The sequence below is a fragment of the Suncus etruscus genome, chromosome 18 (genome assembly GCF_024139225.1).
Source record: "Suncus etruscus isolate mSunEtr1 chromosome 18, mSunEtr1.pri.cur, whole genome shotgun sequence".
Classification (NCBI taxonomy): domain Eukaryota; kingdom Metazoa; phylum Chordata; class Mammalia; order Eulipotyphla; family Soricidae; genus Suncus; species Suncus etruscus.
In genome coordinates this window covers 45,190,865-45,217,003 of record NC_064865.1, presented here as the reverse complement: position 1 = coordinate 45,217,003, position 26,139 = coordinate 45,190,865, and the positions used below count along the sequence as shown (strand labels likewise).

Sequence of the window (26,139 nt, the reverse complement as noted above, 5' to 3'; positions counted from 1 at the left end):
GGCCCAAGGTTTACTCCCCAGCACACACACAAATGAAACACTACTTTGAACGTTCATAGGGGACATTTTTATATGAGTTCATTTTCATTTCTCTTGGGAAGAAGCCTTTTTTGTTTGTTTGTCATTTGTTTTTATTGTTGTTGTTCCTTTGTTGAGGGTGGCAAACCTGGTAGTGCTTATGGGGTTACTCCCGGCTCTACACTCAGAAATCACTCCTGGCAGGTTCACAGGAAGCTGGGGGTTGAACCTGGGTTCGTCCAAGTCCAAAGTTGGTCGATTGCCAGGTAAATGCCCTACTGCTGTGCTGTCGCTCCAGGTCCTGATTCTTGTATTGTTGCTTTAACTTTGTCTCATGATTCTCTGATGTTCTGTTTATTCCCAAGGTTCTCCCATCTTCTGGTAGTCTCTAGAAGTTTCCTGCATTTTGTCTTGGCGTTTCTCAATAGTTGCCTCAGCTCCTGTTATTCTGCTGCTCCAAGCTTCTGTTATGGGCTTTTTTTTTTTTTTTAGTACTATTGACCCTATTTTTCATCTCTGTCACTTGTGACTGTGGTTTTCTCACTTCTGCTCTCATAATTTCTTGTGCTTGGCCGACTATCGTGCCGTCAGTTCTTTGAGCTCATTAAACAGCCTCCATAGCGTGTCACTACAGTCATTAGCTTCAAGTTGACAGAACTGCCTGGTACTGGGAGAGCCTTCCTTGGGGTTGTTTTCATTCACTGAGCTGAGGGGGCCTCTCTGTCTCTTCTTTCCAGTGTTTGCTGTGCTCCCGCTGTGCTGGGGGGTGGGGCTGGGATTGTAGTTTGTTCCCCTGGGGATCTCGGAGGTGAGACTAGCTGTTGGTCTTTTTCTTTCCTACCTGTCTTCATCCTGTGACAGGATGTGGAAGCTGGGGAACAAGCAGAGAATCCAAGATGTGGAGGTAGGCCTGCTAAAATGGCAGCCATCCTACGAGCATATATATTTATATATTAAACGTTGATATAATTACGATTGTTTTTTCTTTTTTATTAATGAATTACTTTATTTAAATACATGGTTATGAAGTTGTTCATGATTGAGTTTCAGTCACTGGTGCATATTTCCTGCCACCAGTGTCATCATTTTTCCCCCATGCCTGCCTCATTTTACTTCTCTCTACTCTCTTTCTCTCTCCTCTCCTCTCCTCCATTTTTGTTTTGTTTTGTTTTGTTTTTTTGAGCCACACCCAGCAATGTTCAGGAGTTACTCCTGGCTCTACACTTAGAAGTTGCTCCCAGCTCAGGAGACCATTTGGGATGCTGAGAATCGAACCCAAGTTCATCCTGAGTCAGTCTCATACAAGGCAAATGCCCTACCACTGTGCTACCACTTCGGGCCCCTCTTTTTTCTCTTTGAGACCCTGTAGTTTGCACTGTTGTTACTGAAGGAGTACCATGTATATCACTTTATATCCTTTCAGTACCCAATTCTTATCCAGAGTGATCATTTCCAACTCTCATTGCTATAGTGGTCCCTTCTCTGCTCCAACTATATTCCCCCACTATTTATGGCAAGCTTCCTACCATGGACTAGTCCTCCTGACCTTCATCTCTATTATCTCTAGATATTATTACCATCCAGTCTTTTTTGTATTATATCCACAAATTATTCTTTTCGTTTTTCCTCTGACTCATTTCACTCAGCATAGTACTCTCCATATCCGCCCATGCTATAATGACATTTGTAGCATGCACTATTGAGTTGTTAAGTTATAACACCATCCATATTTTGTCCATTTCTTAATCGGATTGTCTTACTGCACTGAAGGACTTCCTTATTTATTTTGGGTATAGATGGGTTATCACATACTACGTTGTCAGTATTTTCTCTGTATTTCTCAGTATTTCTCAGTATTTTCTGTGTTATTTTTATAAAATGCAAATTTTTTAAAGTTGGATCAAATCCATTTTTTCGTATCATAAATATATATCAATAAATTGTGCTTTTGATGCCCGCCCCAAGAGTTCTCATCTAACTGAGGCCAGCGAGATTTTCTCCTGTCTTCTTCCAGATGGTTCCTACAGGGCTTTTAGTGGAGTGAGTTTTGCCTAATGAAGGAGGTCAAAGAATTCATCTGGGAGAAAATTATACAGAAGCTGAAAGGGGAAAAGAGAGATTCTGAGTCAAGGCTCAGTGAATGTGGGTGGATGGGGTGACCCAGAAGGTTGGAGAGGATAGGGCCTGCAACAGTGGAGGGATGGGACCAGTGAGGGAGGACTATGTGTTCGGGAAGTGGTGGGTGGGGTGATCACATTTGCTTTCCATTAAAGGTGCTCTGACTGCTGTCCAAAATAGATGGGCAGGGAGCAATGTGTTTTGGATTGGCCAGTTAGGAGGTTATTGATCTTGTCGACAGCCAGTGCCATTGGTTCTCAATGGCAGCCTTGACCTAAGGAAATGTAAAAATAGAGACATTTGTGAGTCAGCCCACCTTGACTTCGACACAAGCAAGCTTTCCAACCAGGAGGTTGGTTTTTAATGAGGGCGAGTGAGTTGCCTGCTGTCCGAGGCTGCTCCCCCATTCCCCGGCTCACAACCACCATGTGGTTCTGCTCATTGGGCTTTCTTTCTCAGGAGCAGATAGTCTTGATAACTTACAGCAATTTCCTTTTTTTTTTTAATATATAAAATCTTTATTTAAGCACCATGATCACAAGCAAGATTGTAGTTGGGTTTCAGTCTTAAACAGAACACCCCCCCCTTCACCAGTGAAACATTTCCACCACCAGTGCCCCCCTCCTCCTTCCCAACCCCTGCCTGTATTCGAGACAGGCATTCTACTTCTCTCACTCATTAAGATTGTCATGATAGTTGTTAGCATAGTTATTTCCCTAACTGAACCAACTACTCTTTGTGGTGAGCTTCATAATGTGAGCTGGTCCTTTCAGCCCTCATTTCTATTGTCTCTGGGCATTATTAAAATAATATCCTTAATTTTTCTTAAAACTCATAGCTCTGGGACCAGAGAGATAGCACAGCGGTAAGGTATCTGCCTTGCATGCAGAAGGATGTTGGTTTGAATACTGGCATCCCATATGGTCCCCCGCGCCTGCCGGGGGCGATTTCTGAGTGTAGAGCAAGGAGTAACCCCTGAGCATTGCTGGGTGTGACCCCAAAAACAAACAAACAAACAAACAAACAAAAAAGCCATAGATCTGTGAGACCATTCTGTGTCTATCTCTCTCCCTCTGACTTATTTCACTCGGCATAATAGATTCCACATTTCATGACTTCATCTCTCCTGACAGCAGCATAATATTCCATTGTGTATATGTAACACAGTTTCTTTAGCCACTCATCTGTTGAAGGGCATCTTGGTTGTTTCCAGAGTCTGGCTATTGTAAATAGCACTACAATGAATATAGGTGTGAGGAAGGGATTTTTGAATTGTATTTTTGTGTTCCTGGTGTTCTGTGTTCTGTGTTCTGTGTTCCTGTGTTCCTGCCCGGCACACAGAAGAGCCACATTAAAAAGTGTAAAGAGACACATGCGGCTTGCCGACCACTGTCCTAGGGTATATTCCTAGGAATGGTATAGCTGGATTATATGGGAGCTCACTTTTCACACAGCAATTTCTTTTAAACATTTATTTGTTTTGGGACCACACCTGCTCAGGGATCACGCCTGGTGGGACTCAGAGGACCAGATAATTTAATACCAGATTTAATACTGGGGATTAAACCCAGGCCAGCTGAGTCCAAGGTCAAGCACCCTACCCCCTGTTCTATTGCTCCAGCCCCATGTTTTCCTCCTTTTTAATAAGACTTTGCATGGAAAAGAAATGAAAGCACTCATTCAGAACGTTCAATTTTATTAGAGGAAGAAAGAGGACTGAAGTCAGGGCTGGAGCATGTGCCTTGCCTATACAGGGTCCCCAATTCGATCCCTTAGATCCCCTGAGCACAACTGGGAGTAATCCCAACCACTGATCTTGGAGTTCCTCCTGAGTACTCCCTGGTGTGGCCTCCAAACCTAAAATAACAAAAGGAGTATTACACAGTGCCAAACTACACCTAGCAGAGATCAAGTTGCCTGTGTTGTCAGAAGGAAAAGCTACAGATCCAAGTGACATATTGGTGAAGGTCACGCTGTAGGGATAATACATACATCCACTCCCCCACCCCTCTGTTGATTCAGAGTTATCAAGGCAATGTCTCTGTCCATTGGGTACAGCTCAATGGTACTGACTTGGACTATGAGCTTAAATCCCCCCATTCAAGGGAAGATTATCACAAGACATGCAAGGATGACCTCATCAACCTTAAACTCAGCTCTTACTTTAGTTCTGAAATACAACATTAGAGGTGTCTTTTTCTAAGTGTCCTTTAATTGATTCAATGAATTAATGGGTGCAAATTACAGTTTCTCAATGGGATTGCAACCAATCGAATTCATTTTGTCTTTCAAAATATAGCAGAAAGCACTGGGAGTTTTATGCTGGTAGAAAGAAATGTCTGCAGAAGGCAAAAACATGCATTATTTTTACTAAGTACTTTCCATATGTCTTTAAAATTGATACCTGGGGACATATTTTTTTTCCCCTCTTTTCTTAGAATATCTGAAGTTAACAGAGAGTCAAAATCTCCTGGAATTATAGAGAAAAAGGAGTAAATGCTATGAGAGAGAAAACTGGAACCTGATGTTGACATTGCTGGAGAGTTTTAATTTCTCAAGACCTGGAAATAGTTTCTGTGTGCATGCATATTCACTATTATAATGGAAAGAATTAAGGTTTAGAAAAAGAGAGGACTTAATTATTAGACTTCTGAGACTATTTCTAGGAGACTCACTTGAACTTTTGCAAGTACACTCAAGAAATTCAGGGTTGGGACTGGAGTGATAACACAGCGGTAGGGCATTTGCCTTGTATGTGGCCAACCTTGGACAGACTCAGGTTTGATCTCCAGCATCCCATATGATCCCTCAAGCCTGCCAGGAGCAATTTCTGAGCACAGAGCTAAGAGTAACCCCTAAGTGCAGTCGGGTATGCGCCCCCCCAAAAAAAAAAACCAAAACAAAGAAATTCAGGGTTGGAGGTCCAGTATAGCATATGGGATACTGCCTTGCATACAGTCAACACCAATCCCACCCCTGACACAACAAATGCCCCTTCCTGAGCACCTTCAGGAGTAAACTCTGAGCACCCCTGGATGTGGCCCTACCCCCTGAAGCCCCTCTTCCCGTTCCAAGCTGTCTAAACCAAAATCTCATTTTAGAGGGGTTTGGGGTTTCTTTGGGGGAGAGGGAACCACACACAGCAAGTGCACAAGGGTTACTCCTGGTTTCTGATGTTCAGGGGACCAGTCTGCATGGAAAGCACCCCACCCTTTGAACTATCTCCCTGGCCCATGAACTTCTCTCTTGCGTATTTCCTGTTGTTCCTTCTATCACAATTCGTCATAGACTCATTCAATTCATAACCTTTTTTTGAGTTTCTACTTCACGCTTTGACTGTAGAGGACCATAAAGAATCCCCTACAAAACAATGTAGTGCATGGAGTTTTGCTAGGCAAGCCCTTATTCTAAGAATATTGAGATTATTGTGTGGATTTCATGAATCAGAGACTATCTCATGACCATCTTCAAAATGCGGTGGGCTTGATGTGTTGGTTTGTTGGGGACTCAGCTTCTTGTGTAGGAATAGTCGTTTTCATTGAATGCATTTGGGGAACTCCTGCTGTCTTTTGCAGGGTGGAAAGTCTTCCATGAATGAATGCAGGCTGTCTGCTGTGTGAATAAACTCAATTCTCCTTCACTTTCTCTGCCTACTTTCAGTTGTTAATCCTGGGGAAAGGGTCCCTGAATGAATAAATACCAAAGTTTTTTAAATGCCGAATATGGGCAGAGTGGGGAGTAATGTAGATTCTATTCTGTTGATCACTTGGTAGTTATTTCTTTAATTGCTATTTTTAAAGATGTAGAGGAGGTTTCTCAGCCAACTTTTTCATAGTTCCTGGGGAATGGCATTTCTGTACTAAAGTGAATCTGGCTAGGCCCCAATGTTCTGGATAAATATTTCAAGGTCACAGTGGAAGTTTAAAGTGTTGTCTATGGTCAGTGCTGAAAACCCACTGTGGCCTCTTCCAGCTCACACTTCTAGCCTCAACGATTGTGCATTTTGGTTTTCAGTCCATATAATGGCATGTTGGTGAATCCTGCCAGCCCCACTACTGTTTCCTGGGTGGCGGCTGCTCTTTCTTCATCTTCCACATCATCTGGTCGGCTTAGCAGTTCTGCAGTCAAGAGTGAACTCAGTGAGACCGGCACCCACTTCTGTGTGTTGCAGGGGGCTCTTTGCCCCTAGACATTTGGCATTTACCATAAAGCTCCGTTTGTGATTGACACCAGGTCATTCACTCAGCATCTCTACAGACCTTACAGGTAGGAAAGCTCCCATGTGGAAAATGTAACAGAACAGAGGAAAGAAAGACTTCCTCTCCTATCTCTTGGACTCAGTGCTGAGGATCCTAAAAATTAAACTGTGAGGGGAAAAAGAAGGCAGGACATTTAATCTTGGGTGCTCTTCTTTAATAAGAGTATACTTTCACTTTTATATCCTCATGGAGACCTTGGTAGGAGAGAATTGAAGACCTCAAGCAGCAGTCAGACCCCAGAGCTTGCTGTATGGCATTTTGACAAAAGATAACAAATTATCGAGAAGAGAATTATGAGAGGTAGAGGATGGGGGCTCTCAGGAGTGGCAGATTGTGAGCCAGCTCATCTGGAGGAGGTTTCATAGGGGAAGAGGGCAGTTAGGGGGGTCTGTTGGGCAGAAGCAATTGGCTTGCCTCCTTCTGCATGAGTCACCCAATAATCAAGTCGTCCTCTTCCTGGTAGCAGAGAGCAAGATCCCTTTACAATGGAAATTTTTATTTCCTTTCCAAAGGGAAATTGGTTTCCTGCTTTTTAGACAGAAGGGGAAGGGCAGAGAGCTTTTCCTGCATCTGCTTCAGCTCAAAATAAACTTGATGCCAAAGTGGCCTATTTGAGGAAGGCATATCCTGACACTCCCCAACCCCCTTAAAGGGCATTGTGGCCAACATACAGAATTTCAGCATCTGGTGGTGGGACAGACGGGAAGATGTGGCAGTCCCACCTCTATCTCAGGAACTATTGGGAGAGAAATAACTACACTGAGAACTATCATAACAAAGTGAATGAATGAGGGAAGTGGAAAGCCTGTCTAGAGTACACGTGGGGGTGAGGTGAGGAGGAGAGAGATTTGGGACATTGATGATGGGAATGTTGCACCGGTGAAAGGGGGTATTCTTTGCATGACTGAAACCCAACCACAATCATGTTTGTAATCAAGGTGTTTAAATAAAGATATTAATAAAAATAAAAGAACAAAGAAATAAAACCTCCAACTATGTAGATAAACAGTTCCCGGCAATTCATCGGGGAACACTAGGAAATCAAAATTATGTTTTACTCAAGATTGCTCATTATGGGGCCGGCGTGGTGGCGCTAGAGGTAAGGTGCCTGTCTTGCCTGCACTAGCCTAGGACGGACCGCGGTTCGATCCCCTGGCATCCCATATGGTCCCCCAAGCCAGGAGTGACTTCTGAGCGCATAGCCAGGAGTAACCCCTGAGCGTCACCGGGTGTGGCCCAAAAAACAAACAAACAAAAAAAAAGTTGCTCATTATGATTCTCAGGGTTGGTAGAATAATTCAGATGTTAAGATTTCTGAATCTCATAATCACCAAAGAAAATAACATTCAAAACTAACGAACCTGTGAGATGTTTTTATTATACTATCTTGATTTCCAATTAAGTAGTCAAAAAGAAGCCAAGCTAAACCTGAAACAATTGACTTTATTTATTTTGTTTGTTTTTGGGCTACAACTGGCAGCGCTCAGGGGTTGTTACTCCTAGCTCTTCGCTTAGAAATCACTTCTGGCAGGCTTGGGAATTGGATGCTGGAGATCGAACCCTGGTCCATCCTGGGTCGGCCGCATGCAAGGCAAACACGCTACCACTGTGCTATCGCTCCGGTCCTACACAATTGACTTTAATAACTTTCAAGTTTGCAAGTGAATGTACTTTTATGGTCAATTTTTGGAGAAAATACCTAACCACAAAAGACTCATAAATAACTCTAAATTTTATTCCTCACACCATCTGTGCATATTTGAACCCAAATAAAACACAGGTTTGTCAGGGCAGTATTCTAGCAGAGGAGACAGAAAATTCCACGAAGATGCAAGCGTCTCTGACAATAAATGTCCTCATGCCACAAGCTGGAAACATTTGTCTCTATAAAGTTCATGACAGTCAAATCTCAGCACGTCTCAAAGCGGATCGTATCTGTGGGAAACCTCATTATTTCGAAAAATATTTCATAAGTGGTGATTTATTACTTTGAATTAGAAGCTGCCAAAGGCATCTGAATGAGTGACATGAATAAATTAGCGCTGAGAACAGGGGGCCAAGCTTGGTCCCTCTTTCCTTCCTCTCGGAGTCCCCCTCTGTGGGCCAGCAAAGGAGGTGGCAGAGGTTGGCTCTCCGTGCTACATGTCCCATTCATGCCACTGCAGGAACTGGTCCCTGAGCAGAGACCCACCAGGCTGGAGTTGCACAAAAGTAGCTTTTTGTTGTTCGGCTTTTGTGGTTCCAGGAATCAAATCCAAGGCCTCACAATGCAAAGCCAGGTGTTTTACCACTGAGGCACACCCCCAGTCCTGTAATCATTCCTTAAATTTTGCAGAGAGCCCTTTTATAAAGCAAAGATAAACTCTGTTTGAGACCCGTAGGTATGTGACTCGGGACATGAAGGGGCAGGAGCTCCAGGCCCAGAGCGGTCCTTACTCAAGTTTTCAGAGCTTCTGAGTTCTGCAGTGTGGCACCAGGCCTGTGTCAAAGGTCCTGGAGATAGCTGAAGCTCAGAGCATGGACACATCCCTCCAATAGCAGAAGGCTGGTGTCCGTGAAAGCTTTCCACAGAGCTCAGGCGACAGCTCACTGAGCACGCTGGTGATGAGTGTAGTGTTGGAATTATGTCCATGAGAAACTATTATTAATAATAGTATTGTTTTTTTTAGACTTGATTGATTGATTGATTGGTTTATGGGCCACAGCCAGCGGTGCTCAGGGGCTACTCCTGGCTCTGTGCTCAGAAGTTACCCCTGACAGGCTGGGGGACTATATGGGATGCTGGGAATCAAATTAGGTCTCTCCAGCCCCCTAATAATAGTATTGTAAGTCAAAAAAGTAACTTTTCTGGGCCTGGAGAGATAGCACACTGGCATTTGCCTTGCAAGCAGCCGATCCAGGACCAAAGGTGGTTGGTTCGAATCCCGGTGTCCCATATGGTCCCCCATGCCTGCCAGGAGCTATTTCTGAGCAGACAGCCAAGAGTAACCCCTGAGCATCACCGGGTGTGGCCCAAACCCCCGCCCCCCAAAAAAAGTAACTTTTCTTTTAGAACATCATTTTGTCCATATAGAAACGCTCCAATTCCAGGCCCTCAAGTATTATTTTGTTAGCACATTCTTAGGGTCTAGCCTAAAACTGTCGTTGTCGTTGTCCTCAGATTTTCTGCTCCTGCAGCTAGCTCAGTGATCAGCCTATCCGCTGGCCCTGTTTAAGGGTACTAGTCTGCACCAGCCACTGTCGTTTCCCTGTGTCTCCTAAGCCTCTAGCTCTTTTCTTACTTGCATCCTGCTCTGGGGGCTGTGCATGCACGCCCATCCCATTTTTCTCTTATTTGCCTATTTGTTTGAAATATAGTATTTTGTTCACTTACAGCAGTGGCCCTCAAACTACAGCCCACGGGCCACATACTGTATTTGTTTCCGTTTTGTTTCTTCACTTCAAAATAAGATATATGCAGTGTGCATAGGAATTTGTTCATGGTTTTTGTTTTTACTCTAGTCCGGCCCTCCAATGGTCTGAGTCAGGGGTCCTCAAACTTTTTAAACAGGGGGCCAGTTCACTGTCCTTCAGACTGTTGGAGGGCCAGATTATAGTAAAAACAAAAATTATGAACAAATGTCTAATGCACACTGCATATATCTTATTTAGAAGTGAAGAAACAAAATGGGAATAAATACAATATGTGGCCCGCGGGCCATAGTTTGAAGACCCCTGATAGTGTACTGGCTCCCTGTTTAAAAAGTTTGAGGACCACTGTCAAACATAGTTTGGAAACCTCCAGGGGCCTCTGTCACAGCCAGGAGAGATCCCACCCTCGGATAGAACTCGGCTTCGGGGCAGAGATGTGGGCTCCATATGCAACCCCTCTGGCCATGACAGTGCCAGCCCTGGGCTGTGTGTCTGCCAAGGCAACACCTGCTTCACTCTAGATATTTAATGTGCTTTCGGCTACTGCCGGGGCTTTTGCTTTTCAGATGATTTCATAGATACCGGCACATGAACTCAGGAGAGGACACTGCTGTGGTTTCCTTGAATTGTAGTGGCTTCCTCATCTTGTGTTTATTTTTTCCATAGTGTAAATATTGGCCCCAAGTGAAAATTTGAAGTGGATGAAAATAGGGTTGTATTAGAGCAGGGACTGTCCAGTTCTGGTCACGAGGCTGACAGTATCAGGATCCCCTGAGTGGATTAAAAGGCAGATTCGGGGACCAATAGCCCTGTGGTTTGTGTCACAGGTTCTCCAGATGATTTGGATGGTTCAAAACATTGGGGCGGAGAAGGAGGCAGGGAGGCAGGGAGGTGATAGAGATGTATTAGTCTCTATCTGTGAGGTTGGAAGAAGGCACAGTGCTCCATGGTTCCTTCACTCTGCCCTACTCAATTGTCATCAGCTAGGTTAGCACCCTAAGTAAAGTTCGAGAAAGTGCTGGATGCGTCATAACTTTAAAGAAATTTGTGGGGCTGGAGCAATAGCACAGCGGTAGGGCGTTTGCCTTGCATGTGGCCAACCCAGAAACGATCTGGGTTTGATCCCCGGCATTCCATATGGTCCCCTGAGCCAGGAGCGATTTCTGAGTAACCACACACACACACACACACACACACACACACACACACACACACACACACACACACACACACACACACACACACACATCCCTTATGGAGAAGGGATAATGGGGGTGCTTCCAAGCCGTGCTCAGGAAGCTCAGGACCCTCCTGATGATTTCTGAGTAACCACACACACACACACACACACACACACACACACACACACACACACACACCCCTTATGGAGAAGGGATAATGGGGGTGCTTCCAAGCCGTGCTCAGGAAGCTCAGGACACTCCTGATGATTTCTGAGTAACCACACACACACACACACACACACACACACACACACACACACACACACACACACACACACACACACACACACACACACACACACACACACACACACACACCCCTTATGGAGAAGGGATAATGGGGGTGCTTCCAAGCCGTGCTCAGGAAGCTCAGGACACTCCTGATGATTCTTAAACTGCCAAACCACCACCACCACCACCACCACCCCCCACCCCCCCCCACCCCCACCCCCCACCCTCCCCTGTTCAGTGCTGAAAACTGCAAGAAGGATGGACCCTGCCTTGTAGGGGTTCGTCTACGCCAGCCAACAGCACCCAGAGATTTCTGAAGTTGTGCCCCGAGGTTGAGCAGTGAGGTGCTGCTGGGAAGGTGTGTGCTCCCAGATCATACTAGCTCAGCTGGTAGCACAGGCATAGGTGTGGCCAACTCCGAACCAGCTCGCTGGCCCTGTCCAGCATTTTCCTGTGTTTTCCCATAAAGCGACCCTTGTGGCCCTTTTTCAGAAATCCACTTGCAGGTATGGTGGATGAGCCAGGATAGGGACTCGGACGAGCCCACTTAGGTGTGTGTGGGCAGGAGGCATCACTCCCTGCACCCCGGCAGGACACCCAAGTTACCGCTGGCCTCTGCCCTGATCTGAAAACTGGAAACTTGTCTGAGTGCATCGAACTCTGAACCCGCTGACCACAGACAAGGGGCTGTTCTTAGGCTTTTGCTGGTTTTGAATCCCTTCTCAGACCACACAGATCCTCCTGCAGGAAAATGGTTTTGTGAATAATGAAAGAATTTTCTGCAATTGTCCCTTTAGAATCCAGCAGCCTCAGATCCTTCCTGCTAAACTGACTGATTTTTTTTTAACCAAGAAATGGGATTTGTGATGACCTCTTCTTGCCCCCCTTAAAAATAGAGCTATGATATGTTAAGAACCGGAAGTTGCCTTCTCCGTGTCATCCTCTCTCTGTCTTTTAAACCAATGGGCATTGGAGGCCAGAGGGGGGCCAAGAAGTCATGCCCAGAACCTTATGAATACCCCGTGTGCTCTAACCATGCTGCCTGCTAGTAAAGGTTTTGAGCTTTCCAAGACGTCTTTAGGCAGCGTCTGTTCTGCATTGTCACCATCTCCTTTGGGGTCAGTGATAGGTGCATAGAAGGAGCTCCAGAAACAGGGGACTGTCCCAGATGCTGGAACAGTCCTGTCTTGTTTCCTGGGCCTGGATTTGGGAAACAGCTGTTCCAGGAGCTGCTCGGAAGCAGTGAACTCTGGGAGTTTCCCTCAGGAGCCTAAGAGACTGATTTCATTCTGACCATCTGCAGAATGTGCTTGTTATTCTAAGCGACTGTATTTTAGGTAAGGCGCATCCTTTTCAAATTTTTACTTGTATGTAGAAGAAAAATAGGTATCGTTGAGTTTTCAGCAAATGAGTATGGGGAGTGGTGGATGGGAGGTAAAGAGAAGTTTTGTATATAAAAAAAGAATAAGTTAGCATCCTTTCGAAAAATGTATTAAGTTTAACATGCATGGAATTTTTTTTTTTTTGGCAAGTGTCAATTTTTAGAAATAAAGTCTCTGGAGTACATTTGAATGTTTACTCAAGCAATGTATTCAATTAATCTGTCTTGGAGGCTAATTATTGATTAAGACCGGAAGGTTGGAGAGAGTTTAAAAAAAGGTCCAGAATACCTACTTTGCAATCTAACCATGTTGCATTTTCATGTCCAGGCAGAAATAAAATAGAAATGTAAATGGTACAAGTGCAGGAGTTATTTTTTAATGGAAGGAAATCTTTGTTGTTTTATCCTTTTCCTCCTGGTCCGCTAACTTCTCAGCCCTTGAATAGAGTGTCTAAAATTAAACATTTTTTACTGTGTTCAGCTGTAGAAAAAAATACATTCCAAGGAACTCAAAAGTGCCTTCAGGAAAATAGTAATTATCAAAACAATTTCAGGGGGCCGGATAGACAGCACAGCACTAGGGTGTTTGCCTTGCACACAGCCGATCCAGGACCAATATGGTTCCAATTCTGGCATCCCATATGGTTCTCCGAGCCTGCCAGGAATGACTTCTGAGCGCAGAGCCAGGAGGACACCCTGAGCATTGCTGGGTGTGACTAAAAAAAAAAAAAAATATATATATATATATATATATATATATATAAAGCGATTTCAGGAAAACTCACCTGTAAGAGACCCCATGCACAGGGGAGAGAGAAAAGGGAAGTTACTCCTTGTGTGTGAGCCATGGGTCTCTGCAGCCTGAGGGAGAAAGCAGAGGGTCCCCACACAGTGGCCCTGGGAGGAGAGAGCGGATGTGAACCCCTTCTGTGCTCAAGTTTGGCGGTTTCTCTCCAGACTGAGACCTGCGCTTCCAGCTGCCTCAGCACTTGGCCTTGCTGAATAGTCACTTGAGAGCAGTGACTGATGTTCCAGTGGGCAAGGGGGCTGGAGTATCTGTCCATTGTAGCCTTGTCCAGAGTGTCCTTCAGTGAGTGAGCAGGTTTAGCAACTGGGATGTGTCCTGACATGAAGGAATGAGTTCTCAGGAAGAGGCGGCAGGCTAAGAGAGCTCACGGACAGTGGAGTGGGAGGAGGCCATCTGCAAGGCCCTCTGTGTCGATACTTCTGAGCTCTCATCAGCAAAGTGCATGTTCTGGGACTGGAGGAGTGGCAGGGGTGTGTGGAGAGGGGGCAGCTAACTGATAGAGGCCACCCAAGGGCTTCGGGTGCTCTTACCACGGGGCATCTCCATTGTGCTTGTCACAGAAGACATGACAGGATCGTGCAGAGCTCCAAGTGCAGGCTGAGTGACACAGGCCTGAGAAAGCGCAGTGGCTGTGCTTGTGTCAGTTCTGTGATCCCCTTTCTGCCAGTACAGTCACCCTTCGTTGCTCCACAGACAGTCACTTGGTTGAACTGGGATTGCACTTGTCAGGGTTTGGAGGCTGCCAGGGGCCCAGCTTCTGGCTTCCTGCATGCAACTAGCCACACCCCTGGCTTCTTCTCCCCATATTAGTTCTCTTGGATGAGTTCTCAATGGTATTAGCTGGGAAGGGTTGTGGGTGGCGTGTCGGCAGCAGACGACCCTGCGCCTGTCAGGATGACTTCCTGTGAGCCTGGAAGTAATTCAGGCAAAAGAGCTCAATATGGCCTGTCTTCCTGTGTGTGGTATTTAAACCCCCAAATTAAAGAGTACAAATCCTTACTGCTCAGCCATTACCAGAAAAGAAGCCTGATGTGTAAATATGCCACATGCTAATTGTGCTCATCTATTCTCAGTGATTTCAGAGGAGTTTTTGCCATAGTATTTGTGCTTTTGTTCTTTTACATTAACATTTTTCTCTAATGTACATGCCCTGTTCATACATCAAAAAAAAAAAAACTTTAATTAAATAAATGCAGATAATTTGTTGAAGAAATGGAGAAAGTCCTGGGGCTGAGGAAATAGCTCAGAGGAGTGCAGGCCCTCAGGTCTTTTGTCTCTGGTGCTGTGGAGACCCGCCTCCCAATACCACCAGTGTGAGACTTAACTGGAGGAATCTGGATCCCCAGAGCACTATCAGTCTGCCGAGAAAGCTAAGTGCATTTACAGGTTTGGTGTGAATTTTTTTTTTTTGGGGCCACACCCAGCAGTGCTCAGGGGTTACTCCTGGCTGTCTGCTCAGAAATAGCTCCTGGCAGGCACAGGGGACCATATGGGACACCGGGATTCGAACCAACCACCTTTGGTGCTGGATCGGCTGCTTGCAAGGCAAATGCCGCTGTGCTATCTCTCCGGGCCCATTTGGTGTGAAATTTATGGAGGGTTTACAACTCTCCTTTGATCACATTGTATACCTACTTTGTGTCCAAAATTTGTATTGGATTCAGCATAACATCTGGATCGTGACTATTTTTTTTAATTAATTTATTTTTCTTTCTTTTCTTTTTTTTTGGGAGGGGTTGGTTTTTGGGTCACACCCAGCTGTGCTCAGGGGTTACTCCTGCCTCTGTGCTCAGAGATCGCTCCTGGCAGGCTTGAGGGATCATATGGGGTGCCGGGATTCGAACCACCTTTCGTCCTGGATCAACTGCGTGCAAGACAAATGTCCTACCGCTGTAACTATCTCTCTGGCCCCCTGGAGCATGACTATTTCGAGATTTTTCTAACCTTGTCTCAAACTTGACTGTTAGGTTATATACCTTATTTTATCTGAAACAAAGATCATCCCTAGTTCCTTTGCATGTTTGCTTACAACTTAGATTTACCTCCAAACAGAGATTATCTTACTTACACACCTGAGGGGGACTGGCTCAGGATAGCCTGAGCTACCTGTCCTTTCTGCCCCGCCTAGGGGTGGTCTCTGTACTCAATAAAAACAGTTCTGGCAGGCAGCTTGGTGGAGATACGAGGTAGAAGACTGCCAGACTACATGTGTTTCAACTTCAGCCTGGTCTGGATTATTTCATTTGCAACTCTGCTTTAGACTTGTTCATCTGGTCTTGGAGATACGGTGTGGGGGGTGATTTTATACTCGACTATCTTTTAGTATTATTATTTTATTTGGGGGAGGGGGCATATGCCACAGTGCTCAGGGGTTATTCCTGGTTCTGCACTCAGAAATTGCTCCTGGCAGACTCAAGGGTCAGATGGGATGCTGGGGATCGAACCTGGGTCGGCCACGTCCAAGGCAGACGCCCTATCTGCTGTGCTCTCACTCTGGCCCAAACTTGACTATCTTAAAAAAATGCTTTCTTTAATATTATGTACAGATCATTGGCATTTTTCTCAGGTTAAATTTTCCCCTTTTGTAGAGTGTGGTGGTGGTTGGAGAGCACGTCAGCTGCATTTTCCTGGTTCTTCTCACAACCATCTTTCCGGTCCTTCCTTCCCCAGCTTGGAGCCATGTATGGTCGCACGTCACTCATTGCACTGCATTACTTATCTGTAGAATCAAATAATTAATGATGGTGCTTGATGGAGAAGGATGGAGGACTTTATTCTTAGGCCATGGCCACGTGGCTTCATCCCCCATCAACCGGTGGGTCTGGGATCCAGGAAGGCAACGGGTATTGAACTCACTCACAGGCAGGCTTCAGGAAGTATCAGCTTTATTCATAACCTATCCACCACATGTGTGGCCTATATCATAACCAATTAAGCATTCAGCCATTCTTAGCTAGCCCTGCATCTTAACTCCAACTCCGTTCAGCCATTCTTCCCTTTGACCTCCATGCTGGCAAAAGACCAAAAGGGGCCTAATTCCCTCTGGTCAAAGCCTATCTACCTTTTCCAAGACTCCTCCCAGGAAATGGGCGGGGTCTTGCAGGTAATGTCAAGTTACCTAGGAAGAATGGGGCGGGGGGGGGGGGGGGGGGGGGGGGATGAGGCTTCACTTATCAACATTGATCTTGGCTTTGGAGCTTGTATCTAGGATTTCTTTTTTTTGTTTTACTTTGTAATCAGTACAAAACAGATCATTGTACTGATGGTGATGGCCATGGCGGAAGCTGCAGTCCGATAAACCCTGAGTGATTCAGAGGCTTACTTGTGTATTAGGTGGAAATTGTTCCTAAAATGAGCTTGATAGATTCTTTCTTATATTTTCTCTATCTTGAGCCACCTTGCCCCATTAAAACCTGTAATTGAGAATTGATTCTATCATCTTCTCGGATAATGGAATTTGGGCTGTTTTGAGTAATTATCTGTTTTGTACTGATGGTGATGGCCATGGCGGAAGCTGCAGTCAGATAAACCCTGAGTGATGATTCGGAGCTGAAATAAAAGGCGAGACAGACTTGGGTTGATAATGGAATTAAATAAATGATCACCCCGACTCCTGCTCAGGAAACCACTACATCTTTTTCATACCTCTCTCTTCTCTCTCTCATCTTCTTTTTTGGGACTTTTCTCACTCTCAAATATGCTCTTAAGACTATTTCTTTAATGTTTTATTTTATTTTTGTTTGTTTTTGGGTCATGCCCTGCAGCACTCAGGGGTGACTCCTGGCTCCATGCTCAGAAATCACTCTTGGCAGGCTCGGGGGACCATATGGGATGCCAGGATTCGAACCAATACCTTCTGCATGAAAGGCAAACCCCTTACCTCTATTCTATCTCTCTGACCCATATTTTATTTTTTATTTAAAGCATCATGTTTTACAATACTGTCCATGGAGGGTTTCATAAATGTATCAATCCCATCTCTTTTCCATCTTTTTAAATTTTTTTTTTATTTTTGGACCACACCCATGATGCTCCTGGCTATGTGCTCTGAAATTACTCTTGGTTCAGGGGACTATATGGGATGCTGGGGAATCAAACCAAAGTTTGTCCTAGATTGGCTGCATGCAAGGCAAACACCCTACTGCTGTGCTCTCACTCCAGCCCCTCTCTTTTCCATCTTAACACTATTACTATTTTTTTTGGGGGGGGGTCACACCCGGCAGCGCTCAGGGGTTACTCCTGGCTCTGTGCTCAGAAATCGCCCCTGGCAGGCACGGGAGACCATATGGGATGCCGGGATTCGAACCATGGTCCTTCTGGATGTAAGACAAACGCCCTACCTCCATGCTATCTCTCCGGCCCACTATTGCTATTTGGTGTTTGTCTGGCATTTCCCAGGAGAACAGATAGGATGAGAAGTCACTAAGGCCGTCTGTCTATGTAGACCAGGCTCCAGGATTTCTATTTTTCCAAGGTTAATGCTATCATCCAGAGGCTGCCCTAGAGGGGAGCACTCATTCCTATGTTCTCCCCCTGTACCCCAAATCCTGAGTCTTTCCCAGGGAAATCTAGGCAGAACGTTCCAGCATAGCCACATTTGGCTCTTGGGATACAGCTCTAAACCAAGTGGGGTCCACAGATATAGGTTTATGGTGATGGTTCATGTGGCATGTAATTCATTTGCAGACTCAAAGCCATCGGTGCCTTGTGGAGCGGGAGGGGGCTCCTTCTCAGTTCCATGACCCAATCCTAGCTTCACTGAGGTCATGTGGAGGTTTGTTTAAGGTCTAGGGCGAAACACCTGTAGGCCTTTGCACTACAGATGCTGGAGCAAACTGGAGTTCTGACAGAAAAGGTCTGAGAAGGAAGCTCTCCCAGTGCCAGGCCCACATCTGTCTCTGCAGCAAAACCTTCATTCCATCTCGGCAAAGGAGTCTCTGATTTGAACATTGATCTTGGCTTTGGAGCTTGTATCTAGGATTTTTCTTTTTTTTGTTTTACTTTGTAATCAGTATATAAAGGAGACATTCATGTATTTCAAGAAGTCCTTAAATTCTGATCTCTGGATTTTTTTTTTTAAGATAAATTCACAGCATGTGAAGTGTTTTGAGGCAGATCTATCTTAGGGCTGACTTAAGTCTGATGCTTGTGATAGGCACGAAGCTTTTGAAGGGACAGTTTGGCAAAATGTGCTCTTTGCAGGCCAATATGCTCTTTTGCTCCCTCGCCAGCTTATTTGTTTCATGAGGGCACTGGGAGGCGACTCGAGTCTTCGGAGGCTGGTGGGATGAGAATGGGGTGACTGTTGGTTACCCTAGCTCTGTGGCCTAGTTCAGGTCATCTCCTTCTCTTCAGAGTCCTTGTTTTAAGCAGTGCTGCTGTGAAGATTCCTGCTCAGCCTGGGGCAGGGCTGAGGGCCTGGGGAGCTCAGCATGGACCCCTTTCAGCCCTAATGGTGAGAGGCCCCTGCTCTGCTCTGGTCCAGAGAGGGAGCTGGAATATAATGGCTAAGGCCGTTGCTGCTGGTAGTAGTGACCTAATTAGGAAGGTCCTGAACTGAGGATTGGGCTGCAGGCAGCTTCTTTCGAAGCAGGATTTAGGGAACAGGGGTATCAGAGCAGGTATCCACCAGGGATTGGCCTGGGGCATTGGCTTCGTCACCATCGATTAAGATCTGCCTCATCTTCCAGATCCTCAGGTCTGTGCTGGCTTGTAGACCATAGGACCTTAGGAACATGCGCACAAGGGCTGTCTCCAAGGGTGGGATGAGGCCCTGAAGTTTCTATCTGCGATACCCAAGCCTGTGCTCCTTCACACAGTCTACCCTGGTCACCAGATAGGCTCAGAGATGGTGCTAGGATAGCTACTCCCTATTTCCCAAACAGTGGCCCAGCCCACTGGTCCCTGGTTTCCTACTACCAGTCCTGCCCTGTCTCAGGGTGCCTTCCCAGAACAGTGACAAGAACTCAGTTTTCTCTGTGCTTGGGCCAGCCACAGATAAGCTTATCCCTTCAGACTGCTTTGTCCCTGTGGGAGCTGCACCCCAGCCCCACAGGCCCACATCCCTGCAAGTGGCTCTAGACACCTACTGCTTGCCCGTGAGGAACAAAACCCACAGCACACACCTTCACTGTATGATTGGTGGTGCCACCATGTGGTGAGTGGGGCCAGAGCAACAGCACACTGACTGGGTCAGCCCTTGCCTTGCACATGGCCAACCTGGGTTCGACCCCTGCCACCAAATACGGTCCCCAAGCCCACTAGGTATGATCCCTAAGCACAGAGCACAGAGTAAGCCCTGAGCACTTTAGGGTGTGCTTACACACACACACACACTCACACGCACGCACACACACGTGCTAACGCGCATGCACGTAATGGACGGAAAAGACTACTGAGAGCTTATGTCTAAAGTTAAGACTTTGGGAACAGAGGGAGCACAGCGGTAGGGTGTTTGCCTTGCATGCAGCTGATCCAGGTCTGACAATAGTTCAAATCCCGGCATCCCATATGGTCCCGAACCTACCAGAGGCAATTTCTGAGTGCAGAGCCAGGAGTAACCCCTGAGCACCACTAGGTGTGACCCAAAAACCAAAATAAATAAAGTTGAGACCTTGGGCTATGACCCTTTCATGTGCCCAGGGGTGCCTGAGCCCCATGTATTTGCTTCTTGTTCTGTAATCAGAATCAGTTGTGAAAGCCTCATCTCCATGTGTGCAGACCCCAGAGTGGACTAGCAACGAGAGCAAGGGAGGAGTCAGTCAGGAGATGAGCAGTAGCAGAGATGGGCGACAGAGGGTCTCGCACTGGCCGTTGTGGTCCAGGATGCCCGGGAGTCTGACATGGGCTTGTCGGGGGGACAAGTCCAGAGACCAGAAACTACCTGTGTTGCAGGCAGGTGTGGCCCCTTCACCTCAGAGGGACACTGTGCGTCTGTTTACACCCTTTCCCCAGCTTGCCAAGCCCTGACCTCAGCTCTTCTGTTTCCCCAGCTGAACTAGATGCGGAGCATGCCCAGAAGGTTCTAGAAATGGAGCACACCCAGCAGATGAAGCTAAAGGAGCGGCAGAAGTTCTTTGAGGAGGCTTTCCAGCAGGACATGGAGCACTACCTCTCCACGGGCTACCTGCAGATCGCCGAGAGAAGAGGCAAGAGCGGGCTGGGCTCCTCCAGGCTGTTTCCCTGAGCAGGGCACAAGCTCCCCGCTTCAAGGGCCCCATCTGACACTAATGATCTCCCAGGGCTCCCGGGAGGGGATGTCCAAGAGGGAGCACTGACTCCCATTCCAGGGCACAAATTCACACTCGGATCAACATGCATGGTCCTCCCCGACCCCTGTCCTGTGGCTGTGATGAGCAGGAACTGCACATTCTCCTGGGGTGCTGTGGGTCACGCTCTGCAATTGCCAAACTCTCCTTGGGTGCTCCCACTTGCCGGGGGTCACCATCCTGGCCATTCTAGTTGCGGTGCTAGCCAACACCTCACCATGCATTGGAGATTAGCATCCCCTGTCGCAGTGCTGGGGAAGTCGAGAGCCTAAATCTTCGAGGACCTTGTGTGTGTGGGTGCCTGCAGATGGCTCTCGGTGCCTTGTGCTTGCAGAGCAGGTGCTTTTGCCCTGACTGGCCCCCTGGTCTCCTTGGCTTTCGGGTTTGCACCTACTAAGGAATGTAGGAAATGAGCTCTGGAGAGAGCAGATTGAAACGGCTATTGCCAAACTGGTCCTCTCTGTCAGCGGACAGTTTCGTGAACACTGCCTCGGGGGCTCCCAAGTCAGACCCACATGGAGCACACATGCAAAGCAAATGCCCTACCGCTTGGCGCCACTGCTTTGGCCTTCCTTGGGGTTCTTTCTGCCCCGCTTTCTACATTTCTACTTAAATGGGGCTTCTGTTTCTCTTTGTCCGGATTTTGTCCCCTTGGGACAGCTGGAATTTTACCCATGTCAGGGCAGTGGTTTACTGCTGGCTTAAAACAGACTAGGCCCAGGGTGGCTGTGACATCCTACAGGTGATGAGGCAACCCCCACCCAGCAAGGATGGTCCCCAGAGAGAGAAGCCCTGTTTTAGAGTTGATGGTACAGCAGGTCCCCCAGTCTTGGGCACTTTTTTTCCCTTTTCCTTAGATTTACTTGCCTTGGCTATTCTTGGCCCTTTGACTTCATAAATGCTGAAGTCAGGTTTTAAGTTCTAGAAAAGTCCCTGCATCATTTGATCTGACAGCATTGTTTCTACATTGGGGGAAACCAAATCTCAGTGGAACTGGGGTCTTCTGAGCACGCTATGGATGCCATGGTGCTCCCTCCTTTCCTGCAGATCGCACTGGTCCTCACAGAAGCTCCCTGATTCCCAGGAGGTTCTGCAGGTTTTCCCGAGAATTTGGCTTTCCAGTATAGTCTGACATCCACAGGCTCTGTAGTCCCTGTCAGCTCTAAGTTTTCATTTGTTCTTTTGCCCTTCCTCTTGAAAATATATTAACAAAACGTATTTTACAAAATATATCAGCTTTCAAGATTTCTTTGTGGTTTTAGGGAATATACCCAGTAGGGCTCAGGAATAATTCTTGGAGTTCGAGGGACCATATGTGCTGCCAGGGATCAAATCTGGGCTGAGTGTGTGCAAGACATGTGCCTTAACCCCTGCACTCATTCTCTCTACATTTGTTTTTTGGTTTTGGGGCCACACCCTCTGGTGCTCAGGGGATACTCCTGGCTCTGCACTGAGAAATCTCTCTTGGCAGGCCTGGGGGACCATATGGGATGCCAGGAATCGAACCTGGGTTGGCTACATGCAAGGCAAACACCCTATTTGCTGTGCTATTGCTCCAGCCCTACTCCTTCATTTCTAAGTATTTTCTCCAAGAACTTACCTTTAGTCTGAGTTATTCCTGTCTCCTATTTATTTCTCCTTTCTTAGTGCTGGCTGCCTTCTAGATTTCAGCAGACTTTTGGTCTAATTTAAGTTGAATGAATCTTTTTTTGGCCAGGGAGAAAGGAGGTAGCTACACCTAGCAGTGCTCAGGGGAGATCATGAGGTGCTGGAGTTTGAGTCCCCAATGAAAAGCTCCTGCCCTTGGAGGGAGGACGGGCATGTTTCAGATTTCATGACTTGAATGTTCCTTTCCTGGAAGCCATGTAATTTTCCCCCAAATGCCAGCTTCTTCTTGCTCAGTCTTCGACTCATTTCCTTTTGTTAGATTATGTGTGCCATCGGACACCGTGGGGGACATCTAGCCATACCCAGCAGCTGTACCCCTTACTCAGGGGTCCTCTGTTTTCCCGGGACAGTCAGGCTGTGCCATCCTTACTGCATTCTGGCTCTTGTGGCAGCCTGGGGTTATGGGTGCAGTTCTGGAGCAGAGGCACAGGCAGGATGTGGGCCGGATATGGGATTTGGGGTCACACTGCAGATGCCCAAATCTGTGCTGGCCAGTATGTGGGTTCAGGCAGTTGGAGATGCCTAACGCCCACCAACACACTCGCACACCATACGCTCAGCAAATGGGTTGCACTGAGGGCCTCACTTTGCAGCCAGGGTGGGGGGTGCGGGCCATTTCCACCTGTGCTTACGTGTTCCTAGAGCCCACAGGTAGCATGTCATCCATGGAGGTGAATATCGACGTACTGGAGCAGATGGACCTGATGGACATTTCTGACCAGGAGGCCCTGGACGTCTTCCTCAACTCAGGGGCAGAGGAAAATGTGGCCCTGTCCCCTGGCTCAGGTAAGTGCCAGACAAGTTGGTGCAGGAGTGAACTGAGAGAACAGGCCCAACCCGCAGCCCCATGAAGCCCCGGTACCTACTGTCTTCCCCTGGATCCCACTAATGACAGCAGTGGTTACTCCACTTCATCCCTCAGAAATGCCCAAGCAGCTGTTGGTGACTTCTCTCGCTCAGAGCAGGCCTTCAGCCCCCAAACTCCCAGGGTCCCTCACAGGAGGCCTGGCCCAGTCCATTTCACACACATTCTCCAGATACTATCAGTCTCCACACAGAGGCAGAGGGATTCACTTCTTTTAGCAGCTGTGTCAGGACCACAACCTGTGGGGTCGTGAGCTGTGGGATCCCTCCTGTAACACCACTTAGCTCTAGGGAAATCAGGAACCAAAGGGCCTTTGTCCTATACTGTTTCTCAGAGGTTGCTAGAGCCACTCCAGCAGCCTCTCGTGGACATTCAGGAAGCTATCCTTGGCCATCTTCACTGGCACCTGTGTGCTCCCTACCCCGGCCATGATGGGTGCCTATTAATGTGACGCTCTGGGTCAATTAATCTTGACTGACAATTTTCTTTTTTGAGGGGGCCCCACATTCAGCGGCGCTCAGAGGTTATCCTGGCTCTGCACTCAGAAATTATTCCCAGCAGGCTCGGGGGACCATATGGGATGCCAGGGATTGAAATCATGTTGGCCGCATGCAAAACAAATGCCCTACCTGCTGAGCTACCTACCGCTCTAGCCCCAGTTCTGACAATTTTCTCACCACTCTGCAGGGCCTGACTCAAAGCTGGGACAGAATGAAATCAGTCTGCAGGTTCCAAGCCCCACCCAACCTCCAGCCCCATCACAGCCCCTGGCCACTGCCCAGGACCCCGGGGAAGGTGGGGAACGCCCAGCGGTGCAATCGGACGAAGAGGGTGTGGAGGTGGACACAGCGCTCGCCACCTCTCCTACCACCGACAGCGACTCCTGAGCGCAACCGCCGAGGGCAGGGCCTGCCGCAGACTGAGTCACTCGTGCCAGGGGCATGCACCATGCTGCCAATAAAGTCTGAGGACTGGCCGTGCTCCTGGTCTGTGCTCCATCCTTGGGCCCCATGTGAAGGATTGGGGGGCGGGGGGGAATGTGCCCTTGCCCCTCACTGAGCAAAACCTCCTTCCACACCTCTCCCTGCTCTCGACCTGGGCTACTGTATGAAGCTGCCGGGCCCAAGTTGGGCAGCGCCCGTCTGCACCCCCCTTTCTGGCTCCTGACAAGGCACCACTGCACACGCCCTTCACCACATCCTCGTCAGCCCAGAAGCCCAAGCTGGTTCCATGCCCCAGCTGGCTCCATGCCCTCTCACCTTCCACCAGACAGACAAAAAATGTCCAAAAAACTTCGTTTTTATTATTAAACCTTGTAGTACAAACCTGAAAAGTAAACAAAAAACTGGCAATAAACAACATGGAGTCTTCCCAGAGCAGCGCTAATAAATTAAATGTCAAACTGTAAGCCAGAGGCAGGGGTCACTGTCAAGAAGAAGAAAAGTACACAGCAAGGCCATAAAAAACCGGACAACCACATTGGGAAGGAAGGAAGGAAGGATCGAAAATAAAAACGAAAACAGAAAACACCGGACTCCGTTTATGTCATTGTTCAGTATTCCAAGAACAGTTCCATCTTCTGCAACAACCACCAACAACGCGTAGCACAGGACGTCCTGACAGCCCCCCCGGGCCAGCTCAGTGCAGTCGGGCCGCGGTGGGACCCGCGAGTCCAATCATGAAACAAAGAACAGCTCGTGAAAAGTTTCCCTTTTTTTTATTCCACACATACTGTAACTGTACACACACCCGGAGAAGGGCCTCAGCTACTCCCCTAGCATCTCGCCGTCGTTGATCAGTGATGTAAGCAGCACTTAGAAAATACGTTTACAAGAAAAACCCTGTAAGCATCCACACTCGAGCAGATGAAGAAACAGAAAGGTAAGGCTTTTCTTCATCTCGTCTTCGCACCCCCGCCCCGTCCCCCCACCGAGAAAAAGGCTCAAGTATTTAAAACAATTTACAGGCGTATGTACAAAAGGGATGTGGGGGAATCTTTTTTTTTTCCTTTTTTTTTTTTTTTTTTTTTTTGTTTTTTCCTTTTTTCGTGTGTGTGTTACAACATAAAGCGGGAAAAAAAATAGACAAGATGAGCCGCAAATGCATGTTTCACATTCAAAAAATAAAAAAATAAAAGAAGAAGAAGAACTGTAGACACCCATCCTCGTGGGCCTGGGATGGGAAATGAAGCAGGAAACGGAATCGAAAGGAAAGATTAATGCTGCCGTGGAGGGAGGCAGAATGCTGCAGGATGGCGTGTCTGCCTGCCGGAGAAGTGCGTCTGCTTCTGCCACTGTTTCCTCTCAAGGATGCTACTGAAGGGTTTTGTTTCGTGTGTATTTTTTTCCTTTTTTTTTTTTTTTTTTATTAATAAAGTTAGCCAACAGCACCAAAAAAAATAACAGAATGGATTTCCTAATGAAATCAGGCACAGGTCCCTTCACACGACCCCCTCCTCCAAGGCAGGCAAGCACTCCCCCAAGTCCATGCATAGTGGTGAGCAGGCCACAGCCACGACCAGACGGGCTCTCCAACGGCAAACCCACCTTGCACATGGCAGAAGAAAAGACAGCCCAAGTGAAGCCACTTCTTTTCAAGTTGTGTGTGTGTTTGTATGTGTGTGTGGATGTGGATGTGTCTCCTATGTCTTCCTCTAGAAAAATCTGCTGACATGACAATGGTTTTGAATTTTGATCTCTAAACTTCACCCTCTTCAAAAACGGGGTTAAAAAAGCCTTTTTTCCCCCCAACAGTTAAGAAAAAAAATAAAAGAGAAAAAACAAGATAACCGAAAAACAGAACACCAAAGAAATGAAAAGGCTTTTTTGTTTTGTTTTGTTGGCCAAAGGGGCGAATACAAATGAATTCAAC

General features: G+C 47.0%; 1 protein-coding gene across 1 annotated transcript in view; it reads left to right on the top strand.

Annotated features, from left to right (window-relative positions):
* Positions 1 to 24,244, top strand: part of DTNBP1 (dystrobrevin binding protein 1) — a 133,987-nt gene extending 109,743 nt beyond the window's left edge. The window contains exons 8-10 of the mRNA XM_049765272.1: positions 20,460 to 20,615; positions 23,046 to 23,189; positions 23,956 to 24,244. Of these exons, the coding sequence (XP_049621229.1) occupies positions 20,460 to 20,615; positions 23,046 to 23,189; positions 23,956 to 24,155 (500 nt within the window). The 3' untranslated portion in view covers positions 24,156 to 24,244. The remainder of the gene's footprint in view (positions 1 to 20,459; positions 20,616 to 23,045; positions 23,190 to 23,955) is intronic.
* Positions 24,245 to 26,139: the final 1,895 nt, after the last annotated feature.